A 15,478-nucleotide genomic window follows, 5' to 3' on the forward strand; every position below is an offset into this window, starting at 1 on the left:
TGTCCTAGGATTTAAGAACCATAAAAGCACATTTGATATTTAAAAAAAAAAAAGTTCACATATGATAACTTACCATTCTGTAAAGTTTATCTTCCAGATCCTGATTAATTCTTTGTAAGGCTAGGTAATTGTTTTGTATCCTAAAACAAAGATGATATCATGTAATTTCATGTATTGTTCTTTGTGTTGTTTTTTCACCTGTAATTTTCACATCAGTACAAAACCTTGGCTTTACACTACTTGAAATCTATTTTCTTATCACTCCTGTTGCCAGTCAGTGGTTGCCTTTGAAAGATAATTACCACTTACTTCCTTAGCAAACTTCTTTGTCATTTTGGTTACTATATTTTGTGGCAAGTTCCATCAAGAAGTGAAAATGTGTTTGCTGTTCTGCACTTGTGTGCAGACATGCATCACAGCTTCATAACTTGCACAAAGGCATTGTAGTTTTTCATCAGGCTCAGGAATAACACATCAGGTGGGAGACTTGAGCTTTCTACTTAGACACTATAGAAAGAGAATTACCAGGCTCTCTTAATATGGAGAATTGCAGCAGAAACCTAATAACTGCAGTAAAAGCAACATGCAGGCAATTCCACATGACTTAGAAGAGAATACTCTTTTGACAAAAGTTCAAGGAATTGCACCTCCTTGAACCTCAGCAACACATCTTATTTTTTCCAGCAAATAAATTTAGATAGTGTGGCCTGGAAAAGGTGTGTATTTATTTTCATCAGCACTGAGGGATTTAATGGACTCACAAAATGAAGCTTCCCTGCTTATTCCAGAGCAATACACCAAAGAAAAGTTTCAGTCTGTACATCTTTAGGTTCCTTGGATTGTAACCTCAGCACTGTTGTGAGCAAACTGCATAGCCTATGGGAAAAGCCTTCCTATTTCAGTAGTAGCTGTGCCTTTCTGTCCACAGAAGATAAAGAGGGTAGCTCCTTGTTTCTGTTGGTACATACCACTTCAGCAGGGTGTATAATAAATGTAAAGCCAATGTTAGAAGTTCAGCTGTAAAATGTTTGTCTGAATGCATCTAAATGTTTGTGCTGAGAATGTTAGGTCAATAGGTCGAGGTATTTTAAGGGGTAAGTTGATTTTAGGCAATGTGCTAGAGAATTGTGTAAGAGCGAACTCAGATGTAATACACATTCATTCAGCACAAAGCCACTTTGTGTGAGAAGCCTGAACCTGGATTTAGTTTCCACAATGACCAGCAAGGGATTGGAATTAAAGAATTACCTTTGATTTATCCTGTGGATAGGAGTGGCTGCTGAAATCAGAACTGAGATGTGCATTCAGCCCAAGCCATGGTTACGAATGGAGGGGTCCATCCCACCCCTTCCTTGCAGTGCCAGTTCAGGTCTCTCCCTCCTTCTGTTGCCATGGAGATTTTCTTTCCAGTTGCATAAACCAAATTCTCCATTCAGGGGCAGGCCAGGGGCTGGCAGTGCCTCTTGCAAGGCTCCCAGTTATACCATAACATCTGCCACACAGCTCTGAGAGGAAAGCTCTGTGCTGAGGACAGATGCTTTGTGGGCATCCCCACAGATGAAGCTCCCAGGGGCACAGAGATTCAGCCCAGGCTTGGGGTGGCCATTTCCAATATATATTGTTAGTCTTGGGAAAATTTTGGTGTACTGCATATTTTGCAGAGCTGCTGAACAGAGATTTCTGCCCTGTGAGGAAGATGGATGGTAAATGGTGTTTGCAAAGGTGGTGACCTCAAAGGGCTGGAAATTTGTGAAACTTTTACTAACCTATGGCTCAGTCATTACTCACCAGTTCTCACAATGCCATTGTGTAAATGTCCAGGTGACTTAAAGGACTGACCGAAGTTCATGGATCTCTGCATTCTCCATGTTCCTGTTAGATGCAGCATTTGCTACTAAGCCTCTGTATAGATATTTATTTGTGCAGCTGCAGATATACTTGGCATTTTCACAGGTATTTAGCTAAAGTCAACACAACAGAGAGAAATCTCAGGATACCCTGTACCCATCTTTTCATGGCAAAGGAGAAGGCAGAGATTATTTTGATAAGTTAGTAGAAGTGAGGAGGCTTAAAGTGGCTTTGTCTGCAGAGAGCTACTCAGCACTAGTACTTATGTTGTTGGTTGGACTGCATGCCATGGTGTGGGGAACAAGGATTTGTAAAAATAAGAACCTGCTGGCTGAGACCAGAGGTGCCCTAGTGTCTCATCAGTCATGGTCTGCAGCTTTTCTCAAGTAAATCAAAATAGAACAGATTAAATATATTTTGTAGCAAGCCTCTAGCATTTTGTGGCTCAGCTAGAGATGGTGTAAAACTGATGTCAAATTTAGCATCTGCAACTTCGTGAAAGTTTGCATGGGTTCAAAAGTATCTGCAAAAATTCATGAAAGAAAAGTGGAAAGAATATTGGTTCAGGGCTTTTCTAGCTCAAGCCTCTCCGTACCCCAGTCTGTTCTTCTGTATGGATCTACATGGAGAGCTCAAGGGAGATACTGAAGGTTGACATACTGAATGTTCACTTTACATGTCTTGAACAAAACCAACAGTGATTACTACCTGGATATATGGCTTATTACAGTGGCAATGCATCAGTGGTTCTGCAGAGACCATTTTTCTCTTGGTGTGAATGACTGGAAGATCAGTTACCATTAAATAATCGTTCTTGGCTGGCAATGCTTCCTTTTTCTTTTTATTTTTTCTACAAAAAATTGCCTACTAGGCAAATCAAATCCAAACAGTAAAGCTAAACCAAAAATCCACAGTATATAGGAAGCTGAGCTTCAAAAATTGTTTCTATTGAGAACAGTATGCAAAGGTAGTCAAAATAAGCACAAACGCTCACATATACCCAAACACATACACGTGCACATGCACATATAAAACCCAAATTGGAAATCCACTCTGCCAAAAGAAGTGTCAGCAAATGTGGGTGGCAAGAAGAGAAATGGACCCATAAGTATACGGAAGAAAGTGTTAAAGGGATAAAAGAACCCAGTAATCAAATAAATCTTTGGGCAACAGTGTGAAATAAAAGTGGAGTAGGGAAAATAATTCCAATTTGAAATGATCAGATGGGGAAATGGTAACTTAAACCTGTTTACAGGAAAAAACACAACAAAACAAAAAAACCCCACCTAGATAACAAAAACCTTGTGAAGTATAAAACATTTTGATGTTGTAAATTTGTCTTTGTAAATAAAACAAAGAATAGGTCAGCTTCACTAACCCATGAAAATGGTTTAAGAATAAGCTCCTTTTATGTGAATTGATAACTTATATTTTTATGGCTTTTTTTGTGTTGTTAAATTCATATACTTAGATGATACCCATGTGCCTCCACAAGTACATGTGCATCGTGCATATATGTGCATGCATTAAATGCATGTTTAGATTCTCAGTTAAATTAGAGTCTACTGAGAAGTATTTAGACCACGTTTAATGTTATGTATCAGTGCTCTAACACAGCAGACACCACATTTCTCTCAAAGACTACAGATCATCAGTGAAGAGAAAGCCTGCACAAGTCTGTTTCCACTCTATTTCAAGCCCTGTTAAAGCCATGAGATATATCTGAAGTAAAACAGGCTTGTGCTGACCTGCAAAGAAGAGAATTTCAACCAGAGGCAGTTTAGCTTTGAAGAGTGACTGTTAAAATAATAACTTCTTGTTCAAAAACCCTCTTCCTTATCTGTTATCACAAGTAATACTGGCTTTCTTATGAAAACAAGAGTTTCCCCCCTATTTATTTGAAAGCTAACGCAGCCATAGGATTTTTGTTCAGATAACCCTTTCAATTTATGATATGTCTTGCTTTTGGTGAAAAAATTACGCATGTGGGCTAATCTTTGCACTGAAAATATATTTGTGCGGGTTTACTCCTTGTGTCTTAAAATAACTGTACTCCCTGGTAAAAGCTAGGAAGGGAGACCTTGCACAGCTGGCACCCAGGGTGTGGTCTCGAGCAGGAAACCCAGCATGACTTTTGGAGAAAGGTTTTGGTTCCAAGATTGGTATTTGAGTATTATTAAAACAATGATTTGAAAAAGCCATGCTGGTCACGTCAGATAGGGACATCACTGTGAGGCATATGAACCCCCAATATATTTTCAGTCTGTTTTCAGAGCCAAAGATATGAAGCTATGCTTTACAGTTAATATTTTCAAAGCCACTCAGCTCTGCCTTGCTCTGTCTCCCACTGGGACAAAAAAGAAAAAGAGAGGTCAAAAAACTTGACCGTGGAGCCATGTAAATGACCTCCCTGTGAGGGTTAGAGAGAGGAGGCCTAGCAGTAATGCCATTCATTCTGTATGAGTTAAGGGAGTAAAGGCTTTCAGAAAGGAGTAGAAAAGGATGGCCATTCAGCCTCTTGGAAAAATTCTGCACTCCTTGATAATGGAAGTTTAATAACAGAAATGTTCTCTAGTATGCAACTGGGATCATGTTACACAGGGTTTATTTATTAGCAGCTGCTGAATTTATCTCCCTGTGCACTGAATAAAGCAAGAAACATGTTATTGAAACTAATTCTGGTTCCTTGTTTTTTTTGCACTGTTTTTCCTCTGTGACGTTGCTGACACGCTTTTGGATGGCAGTTTTGTTTCCGACATTATTCTTTTCCAGGTTGGGAAACCTAGTCATTCAACTTGCTGTATGCCTTAATATTCTCAATAGAAACATTTTTAAAGCTCACCTCATAAAATAATTTGGCCTTCCGTTATAATATATCTTCAGGGGGGTAATCACCTGCCTGAAACAATTTTTAATATAAGTTTTCTTCATAATACTGTACAATGTTCAATTAAACTATTGGAAAGCGAGTTCTACTAATCTGATGTTTAAGTACAATTGCTAGACTTTGCCATAAGCAAAACCAAGACTGTCTGACATGATTTTTGAAGGGTACTTAAATCATCAGTGCCCAATGAAGTTGATATGAGGCTTCTTACTGTCTTTTTAGAGAGACTGTATTTTGCCCCTTTGTTTTAATGAAAGTGGGATGCTCTGATAAGCATGATGTAGGAATTATGACGACTGTGCCTGAAATAATGTTTCAAGAGAAAAGACTATTAGCGTTCCCTGTCCTTAAAGCTGTAATGTGACAAAACTACATCAAGAGCAAAGTTACTTTCAATAGGTCTACTCTAAGTGAAGTGATAGGGAAAATATGTAGTGTTGGCAAGAAAACGTTATGGAAAGCCTCCACAATGGTCAGGATGAATATGTGTAGGTTTCAAAATCATCATCCACCTGTTCATTTTGGCCTTGTTTTAGGAAGCCTCCCAGTTAGAGAAACACCTAAGGTATAAGTCCACAATAGGATGTTTCCTAGTTTGAGATCTTGCAGGCTAATTATTTTTTAAATTTTCATAGAGTTGTTAGGTTGGCTCAGTTATTGTGTAATTTCTGGCTTTGTTTGCCTTTTTTTTTTTTTTGTTTTTGTTCAATTTCTGCAAAGAGTGAAAAAAATTTCTTTCGGTATAGCCCTGGAACGATTTGTTCTGAATTTTGTTTTGACTCATCCAGTGAATTAAATCAAACGGTTCAATTATCCACATAAGCTTAGGAAAGGTCTCACAAGAAATGCAAATACATTTCTGCATAAATGGATAATTGTAGGTTCAGAAGTTTTACAAACAAATATAAAAATGGATATTAAGAATCACTGATAAATTTAAACTTTGTCTCAGCTTTGAATGAAGAAGGACCAAATTTCCTTTTCTTCTATCAGTGCAATGGAGACTAACAACTGAAAATATGCAGCCAAATTCATTAAAATATTTTCTGTATATATACATATATACAGTATATGTGTATATATAGTGTGTTTATAGCCTTTGTGTAATGCAACATAGTACTACCCCACATGTATGATGTTTACACATAAACAATATGATAGATATATCTACCTATATATTTCTATTTGCATGTTTACTCTCAATACAAAGATATATATCATATGTACATAATTTATGTGGCATGTAATATATGTTCAGATATGTGATATACATATATTTAGTATGAAAATACAATGTGTAGTCATCAAAATAATTTGTTTGAGAATATATGTTTATATTTTTACTTACATATGCCTTTAACATAGCTGTTTGTAAATTCCTCAAAACTGTTTATTTCAAAAAGTTAGTTACTAACCTTCTCAGTTTTTCAGTTACTTTTTCAAGTTCCTCCTGAGCACGTCTCAATTCTATTTCAAGATACTGACGTGTAGAATCAAATTCCGTTTCAAGCATTTCCAGCTTATGGGTAGTGTACGATAGACGCTTTCGTAATTCCCCCTTCTGTTCTTGCAAAGTACTAGAAAAACAAAGACCACAGCTGTAGAATTTAGCTGCTCCTGAAAAGCTTTTCATGATCTACTCTTTGACCAATTCCCTATAGTATAAGTTGGCACTGAGCCAGAGAATTGTGCTTAATAATTTGTTTACTGCACTTTGAAAATCTTCTGATTTAGACAGTTGACTATCTTCCCATCTGTCCTTTCTAGTGCATTTGTTGCTAATATCTCATTAGCCATAATGGAACATTTTGTGGAAGAACCCTCATTAAAAACAAAATATAGTCTAGAGTTTGGTTTCACACAGGAATTTTCATTTAGGGTTACCCAAAAATACAGTGACTGCAGTAGCAGATATTTATAGAGCAGTGACTCTAAATAAAGTGTGCAAAACTATTCTTTGCCAATAGTCCAGGTTATAATATATTTTGTAGAGAAAGAAGATTTTGTTTCATTTGGATTGATCAGCACCTTACTTCCTACCTGTAGGGCTGCTAATGGTGTTACTATTTAGGATTTCATCTGGAGAATTGTAATTCTAATAATCAATTATTATTATGTATCTTTCCCCATTTTCCTGCTTATTTAGGAGGAAAGACTTTCTAGACACAGATGTAACCCCCTAATTTTTCACAGTACTTTCATCAGAAAGAATTTATGCCCTACTTGTAAGCTAGCATCTGTTACAATCCTTGAGAAAGCAAAGCAGTAAGCAGAGAATTTGGAGAGTGAGGAGGTTTTTCACTTTATTGTTTTCTCTTTATTTTAGAGAGGATATAAAATAGCCTAAAATCAGGAGATGCAAACGAAATGTTTATTGTTATGGTCAAAATGCCATCTGCCCCAAACTGTCCACGTGGATTTGCAGTGATGGTGATACTTTCCCTGACTATGCTACTTCAAGTGAGACAGTCTCCTCTTGCCTCAATTCTTATTTGCATGATGGAGATCTTTCCTCCTAGTCTATTTAGTTTGTAAGCTCCTCGATATTCTAATACATTTTCCAAGGGAACAGCAGGGTGGGAGTGATGTTACTGTAACTTGGTTCAGATACTGCTTCCTCTGTTAGTATTGAGCTGATCTCTTGGCTTCGGGCAGGAGCTCTGAGGCACCACAGAAATGCAGCCTGCAGTCACCTAGAGGGTGCAAAGAGGGCTACCACATGATGTGCTGTGTATTGCCTTACTTTTTTCTAAACATAAGATAATAATAATTCTTCACAAAAGAATGGCAAATCTTGATTCCCTTTGATGTCAAGTCAGTCCTGCCATCAGCTTCAGCAGACTAATATTCTGGGTCTTTAATTAGACAATAGAGGTGGAAACAACATGCCATTCATCAAGAAACACTCATCTGAACTCACTTCAGGGGGACTGCCTTCTCCTCTACCAGCTGCTATAGGAGCTTCAGTAAGTTAATACAAAAGCTTTACAATTGCCGCTTACTTGATCCATGCAGCCTAGATCTAGGAAACAGTCTAATGTTTTGCCAACACTGCTCTATTTCAATTACAGATATTGCGTGGTTACAGTTATACTTAGATTACCACTTGTAGTTATATTCTCTTAAAATAATATATTCTAATTCAGACATTTAATGCAGCTCCAGTTAATGTAATCATTTAGTTTTTATATTTCACTCTAGGAGTGAAATATAAATTATCTAGGAAATAAGAATCTGAACCCATGTTGCTCATTTCTACACATCCTCATTCCACATCATTCCACCTTTCACTTGCTCTGCTTCTGGCACATGGTTCTTGCTATTTATCTGCTCAATTTAGGAAAGAAGAGTGGTCAGTTTTCCTTCCTATAACCTGGAATCTTCGATTTTCTATGAAGTGTGAGTTACAGAGTCATAACATTACAGTGGGATCTCACTCATTTGAGATATTCAAAAGCTGTCTGGATATGGTCCTGGGCAACCTGATCTGGGTGTCCCTGCTTGAGCAGTAGCTGGCCCAGATGACCTCCAGAGGTCCCTTCCAACACCACTCATTTTGTGATTCTGTGAAAACTGCTTAGAGTGAAAAGAGATTTAATCTCAAGTCTTCTGCTGTTCTAAAAATCTGCCCACTAAGATTTGTATAAAAAGTGAACAGTAGCTCCTTGAGCTAAAAATGTCCAGACTGCTGCTCTGTGCTGGACAAGTGCAGATAATACAAGTTAAGCTAGATCAGGGGCAGTTACAACATCCTGCAGCACTGGGGAGTTTTGTTCAAGAGAAGAGTTTGACCTCAGGGGACTGGGAGGCTGTAGGGGTACAAACGAAATGGGAATTTGAGGAATGTTTAAGTCAGTAGCAGTTGGTGACTGTGTAAAACAATCAAGCACATTCTAATGAGGCAAGGGAACAGTCTATATAGATGCACTCTTTCACATAATGCTTTGGGTATCAAAGCACAGCTGTAACTTTGTAGAAAAAAAAAAGGAAAAACGGTAAAAGTATAAGTTAGGCAAATTCAAAGTTATTGTCATTCAGCAAACCATAACTCAAAAAACTGTCTGTCCATACTATGAGCAAGAGTACCTTTTCTACTTGCTGTATTACCCAAGCTGGAAAGATGGCATCCAGAAATGTATATTTTTAGAAAATGATATAAACCCTCCAAAACCTAATGGAATGTACTTTGGTTCATCTGATACATGAAAAAACATCTGGCTGTTTATAAGTAGAACTAATTTTTAGACAGGAACAGTAACATCTAGTATATAATGGGATTATTTAAGATGGGTTAGTAGATACACAACAGTGAATCATTATTAAAATACAAGTTGTTAGACAGAAAACTAAGAATTTTAGAAAGAAAGCATGGTCTCACAAAAATATGCTGAATAGCCTGGAACTTATAGCCACTTTTATGGGAGAAAGGAAGAAAGGGAGAAAGAGGGAAAGAGAGGAGAGAGAGAGAGAGAGAGAGAGAAAGAGGGAGGGAGGAAGGAGGGAAGGAAGGAAGGAAGGAAGGAAGGAAGGAAGGAAGGAAGGAAGGAAGGAAGGAAGGAAGGAAGGAAGGAAGGAAGGAAGGAAGGAAGGAAGGAAGGAAGGAAGGAAGGAAGGAAGGAAGGAAGGAAGGAAGGAAGGAAGGAAGGGGGAAAAGGAAGGAAGGGGGAAAAGAAAGAAAGAGAGAAAAGAAAGAGAAAAGAAAAAGAGAAAAGAAAGGAAAAGGACTCCAATTGAGAAAGTACTGGGAAAGTATTTAAACATTTGATTCAATATCCTTCTTGAACCAGGCAAGTTCTGAAATGACTTAGTGAAACTAATTCTTATGGTAGTCTATCTATTGGCACAAATACAGAAGTTTTCCTGAATCTCAGGCTGAAACCCTTGAATGGGTGTTAATAGCTATAGTACTACTAGAAGATTTCTCAGGATTCCCAGGATGGTTTAGATTTAAGCATGAATTGACCCTTATACATTACTGTTTTGAGGTAAAGCCTGTTGTTTTCTCTTGCTTCCACTAATATATGAAAAAAAAACACCTAAGAAGCAAAGGTAAGGAAAGTGGGAGAAAAAGTAGAAAGATGAAGACCATACAATGTCCCTAATTTAGTATCTATAATAGCAGAACCAGAAGCTCAGTTTTTGTTTTATACACGTCTAAGGTATTTCATGAGCTTCTTCATTTGTTAAGAAACAAACCTTTTTTTCTCTGAATGCCTTCTCCCTCCCCCTCACTGTTATCTTCCAGTGTTATCACAGAATGCAATGCCTGAATCCTCTTTCCTGGTGCTGTTGTGTACTTTCTTGTTTTAGAAGGTCTTTTTATAAAGAATACTTCATTTTGTCATGTGCCACTGTAAATTTGGCAGTGGTAATTTTGACAGGGATGAAAAAAGAGAAAAGATAAAAAGTCAAAATATGGAGTCATGAAGTCAACCATTGAGCATTTTCCTGTTTCTCCAAGGTGACAAACTCCACACAATAACTGCATTTTGATTCTGCTTGTCACATAGAAGTTAATTAGAAAAGTTCACTGCACAATTTTTTTAATGCTGGTAAATCAATATATTTTAATTAGTATTTTTTCTTTTTTTTTTTTCTTCATCATCGATCTAATGAAGAATATATATATTCAGCAAACATATTTATATACATATATATTGAATAAATATATTTTAAAATATATTTGCATATATATTTCTTAGTTGAAAAGTAAGAATTTAGTTGAAAAAATGCTGCTAGGAGAAAGGAGAGAATTTATTTGCAAATAACAGTCTGTGGTAATCTGATAGTGCTATGTCTTAGGAAACACTGATCCTATATAGCACGGACTTCCTGAAATTCAGGCAACTGGGGGAGGAAGGAATTACAGGAAAGGTTTCAAAATCCTGTAGAGTAGGTCCTTTTGCATGAGTGGCTCTCTGTTTCTTCTACTGTTCTCTAAAGCCCCGCTGCTGTGACAACCAGTGGTGTGCAAGTCTTTACCCATTTTGCTTCATTAAAATATTTCTTTAGAAGAAAAGGACAGTGAGTAGAATATTAAATATTTAAACTGGTGAAAGAAAACCTCTCAAGGGAGACCACTTTAAAGGTTATTAAAAATGGGTCCTCAGACTTTCCAAAGCATTATTTTCACCAATTAGCTCTGTTTATACACATAAAAAAATATAAAATATATGTTGGCACAGAAATTTGTGTTCATGAACAGCCAGTAATTGCCAGGTTTGAATTCTGGAATTGCTGTCAGCCAAGGCCTTTGAAGCCCTGTCCCCTTGGGCAGTGCTAGAGAGAGACACCCGTCCACAGTGTTGAATGTTGTTGACGGAGTTGTCCTCTGCAACTATTCAGAGGCAGTTCAGAGGAAATCTTACCAGGTGGGAGGTAGCACTATTCAGGCTCTACATTTAGGGAAAAGTGGTCTATTTTACATGAGAAAGTTGAGAAGACTTACAGACAAGTTCAAGTACCATCAAAGTATCCGGTACTTTCTTGGTGTTAAGAATTTACCATCCCAATTTGCACTAGAGTGGAAGCAAACAAATGTTTGCATCCTTGGTGTCACCTTTCCGATAAACCTCTGTCCACAAAAGGCAGCGAGTGGACAAACTAGATTTTTTTTTCCTAGAAGTTCTCGCCCATCCTCTACCTCAAGCTGAATATTGGGGTCACCCTGCACAGCCCCAGGGAAAGGTTAGCAGGTTGATGAGTACCATGGTAATAGAAATCTCTTGCTCAACTCAGCCTGCAGTTGGTTGGGATTCATCTGTAGCGCTGGCTGGAGAAGTTCCAGGTGAATAAATTTCACTGGAGCATTTCAGTCAAAGCTGAGATGCCGTGTGGTGACAGTTCTATTCTGAGGAAGGTGTGCTGGAAAACAAGCAGGTTTTCATTGTACCTGCCTGATCTCCTGCCAGATCATCTGTCCGGCAGATGGCCTGATAACAGAGGAATGCTGACGTGCAATGTCAGGGCTGATCAGCTGCCTGGAGGCCAGAGGATTTCTCGAGCATGTTACCCTCAGACAGACCCCAAAGACTGTTTCTCCTTGAGAGTTGACATCTGTGGGGCTGCCCCATCGTTGGAGTGTCCTGGAAACCCCCAGGTCTCCACCTGCAAATGAATGTGCTTTGGTGGCACTTTCATGTTTTCTGCCACCTGGAGGCTTTGCCTTGCAGATGGTTCTGCAATGTTGTTTCAACATGGAGCAAAACCATTTCTGAAGTGCTGAAATTCTCCCTGAATGAACTGATTACATTCCTTCACATAGATCTAAGAGTAAGTAAAATAAAAACTGGTTAACAGTGTTTAGATGGAAATAAGCAGTGAGAATGCAAAATGAGTTCCAGGTAGAGGTCCATGTCAAATATACTGAAAAAACAAGTTGAAGGTTTTCAATTCTGGGTAGTGAACAGAAATTGTAATGCAACTGTGAAATCCTAAGTCAAAATCATTGTATTTTGTGGGTAAATATCCTGCCTTGGAAGAAGGAACATTTAAGTAGGAGCTGACCTGAACAGTGTTTTGGGGCTCTGAGTCTTGTACCTGGCTTTGCCACACATGGCTGGTATTACACCGGACAAGTGAATTAAAGCAAGACTGGCCTGACCAGAAGTAAATGCCAGTGCTATTGGTCAGCTGTGGCTCCTGCTTTCAGTCTGTAGTAATGAACAGACACTATCAGGATGAGATTAATCTGACCTATTTCAGAAGCCTACTTTTAGATGAGGTGACGCAAATCTGGAAGTACCCGTTTCTTTCCATTAATTACAAAGGAACTCTAGTCAAGGAGCTCAGACATAGATAACCACAACTTGTCAGATAACTCCCCCTCTTCCTGACTCAGTACTCTGTGTAGGAGATGAGGTAATACTATTTCCTTTCTTGTCTGCTCAGATTGCGTGGAGACCCACAAAAGAGAGCCACTAAATGTTTCAAAAGTGTTTATCACATCTGTTTCATGTCTGTGATGTGTCACATTCTAAAAAAGGGCTTCATAGGATCAGGAATTTGGGAGCACTGACGGAAACTTTAAAAATATATTCTGGAAAAAAATTTCAAAAAACATCTTTTTTTTTTTTTAATTATTATTCTTTTTTAAATGTAAGGAACATCAAAATTGGCCAGTTCTGCTAAAGATGTTGTTGTGAAAGGGTCTATAGAGCAGGAGACAAGGCGGCAGGATGGGGAAATGGGGAAGTGACTGTCTATGAGCCCAGACACAATGTGCTGACTTACACCACTGAAGAAACCCAGGAGCAGTGATGTGGAGAACAGCCAGAAAGCCTGGGGTCAGGTTTGTGCACCCACTCCTGTGGAAACACTTTCCCAATAGCATAAGGCTTCTGTGGACTTTTGTGAAGGGATGGCCTGTTTGGATCAAGGAGAACAAGCAGCCACATCCCCATTTTAATTTCTGGTCTTTGAATGGAGCCTGTCAGTACAGAGATGAGGGCAGCTGGGCAGGAGGCAAAGCCCTGGGGGCACCCCTTCCCAACAGATGGCTCACACCCAGGGAGCAGCAAGCTGGGGACACAGAGCTCTGAGTTAGTTTACAGCTAGCAGAGATGCCAATGGGTCCTCTACCACTGCGTTCCTACTGAGTGGAGCTGGGCTGCATAGGCAACTTGATCTTGGAGTTACCAGGCTTCAGCAGGACCTGCTGATCCATGGCTGGTGGTCTGGATTACCCAGTGCCTTTTCTTCCAGCACAGCTCTGCTGCTGGTCAAGGATTGTGTTAGATCTGCATGCCGCCCAGGTTGGACATGCTGCAAGAGAGGCACCAAAAGCTTGGCCTAGGAGCAATGGCTCTGAGATGACTGTTGTGTCATTAAATCTGTCCCCAGAGTTATTTATTTTTTACATTTGTAGTTGTTGGGAAATGAAGTCCAAGCATTTAACAAGTGTTTTCTAGATTAATGAAAGATAGTTAATGAAGCAATAATTGGATTTCTATGTTAATCAAGTTTTGATTATGTGGTACATGCTCAGGGTCACAGTTTCAAAAGATTAATGCCAAAACTATCTTCCTTGTCTGCATTTTTTGTTTTTGTTTTGTGGCTAACCTGACCTTTGCTTCCCTGATTAGAGGGATCAAATCAGATTACAAATTCTACATCCGGATATGTTATGACGAGAACCAAGCTATGGACTTGAAATTCATTTTATCTGGGAAACAGATTATATTGCTACTGCTCAGACCTAGAGCCCAGTCTACAAATTCCAAATATTTGGTGCTCTTTATTCAGCAGCTTCATTTGGACTGTAACAAATACATCAGCAAATGTTTATCCAGGTTATACAACAGGCATTTTCCTATAAATTCAGGTGTATACATTGTTCAGCTCCCCTATTTTTTTTTGCAGATTTTCACTGAGGTCTATCAGGTAGTTTTTTCACTAAAGCAAACCCACCATTTTTTTTTTTTTATTACTTCCACAGTAGTTTGTTAAATACTTTAAACTTCAGGGTATGAACAGCTTACATGCCAGATTCCATGCAGATCTTTCCTTCATATGTATGTACATATACACATATATAGATGTCTCTTGGAACTTTTTTTTTTGCAAGTGTTAAACCATTTGAATTTTTCTTCCAGTACTCATTTTCAAAATAAATAATCTGAAACTGGGTTTGGATTGTGAGAGGGAAGGCCTGCACATATGTTTCAGAAAAAACGTGTGGGTGATCCAAATCTGGAGCTCAGATAGTTTCCACATGACTGATGGACACATAAAACAAGTAACAGAGTCCTTTTCTTAGGTTCCAGGCAGAATTTAAACCAGAGAAGAGGGGTGGTTTATCAGAAACTTAAAAGAGAATGCTTTGGAAAGGAGAGGGGAAGCAGTTGAAGTCCTAAGTGCAGTGAGACAGATCCTTAACATGAGAGTTCACTTACAGTACCCAGGGAGCTGATAAAGGTACCTAAAACCAGAAGAACTGCTGGATTTGGGAAGGTAATCTTTCTTACGATGTGAGAACATGCCTGTTGCATAATTCACACAACTAAAAACTCAGACCTGGCAAGCGATATTATACGGTAAATGTGTCTAAACTATGCTGGGCTTACTAGTAAGAGGCAGAAAAGAGGAATCTTTCTTAAAAATAAAACTGAATTACATTTTGGTTATACTGACCTAACAGTCTCACTGCAGAAGGGATGGCTTCTATATCAATTATATGGAAGCCCACAGACATCTATCCAAGAGTATTCAATATTAACTGTAATATGAAGTGATTAAGTTATGAAAATTCAGTTGCATGTTGACATGCAAAAAACCCTTAGAGGACCAGCTGTCAGCACTGAGTGGTCTTAAGTGAATGCCATTATTGTCAGTGGAACGTGGTAAGATTTTTAATATGTGCTCATAATAAAGACATACAAATAGTCTTTTATTTAAAGGTACTATCCATAACCTAAGGATGTGAACGGATTGAATAGAAACACAATGAATAAAATTACAGCTTTCAGAAATAGACACTAAAGGTGTTTTGATTATTTTAAATGAAGTTTCTTCAGCAAGCAATTGTGATTCCCCCAGTGTGATGCAAACTCTAAAGGGCAAAAGAAAATGAATGGCGAGAACCCAGACATGCATCTAGGGAGCAGGCTATTGTGAAGAGCGCTGAGGAATCCAGGTTTCAGCCCAGCTCATGGCAGGGAAAGAGCTTGAACTCACAGATCAGGACAGGGACCATCCACCACGTGCAGCTGTGCTGGCTAGACCAGCATTGTGCTTCACTGCACG

The 15,478-nt window shown here is 38.5% G+C and overlaps 2 protein-coding genes across 5 annotated transcripts in view; one reads left to right on the forward strand and one right to left on the reverse strand.

Annotated features, from left to right (window-relative positions):
- Positions 1–15,478, reverse strand: part of BEGAIN (brain enriched guanylate kinase associated) — a 161,382-nt gene that overhangs the window by 55,877 nt on the left and 90,027 nt on the right. For all 4 annotated transcript variants that reach the window (XM_080593899.1, XM_080593898.1, XM_080593897.1 and 1 more), the window contains 2 exons: positions 6,151–6,312; positions 74–140 (listed from right to left, as the gene is read on the reverse strand). In XM_080593899.1, coding sequence (XP_080450025.1) covers positions 74–140; positions 6,151–6,312 — 229 coding nt within the window. The remainder of the gene's footprint in view (positions 1–73; positions 141–6,150; positions 6,313–15,478) is intronic.
- The window catches only part of LOC308195840 (uncharacterized protein), a 203,981-nt gene that overhangs the window by 40,710 nt on the left and 147,793 nt on the right, over positions 1–15,478 (forward strand). The window lies entirely within an intron of this gene.

The sequence above is a fragment of the Anser brachyrhynchus genome (genome assembly GCF_964034855.1).
Source record: "Anser brachyrhynchus genome assembly, chromosome: 5".
Classification (NCBI taxonomy): domain Eukaryota; kingdom Metazoa; phylum Chordata; class Aves; order Anseriformes; family Anatidae; genus Anser; species Anser brachyrhynchus.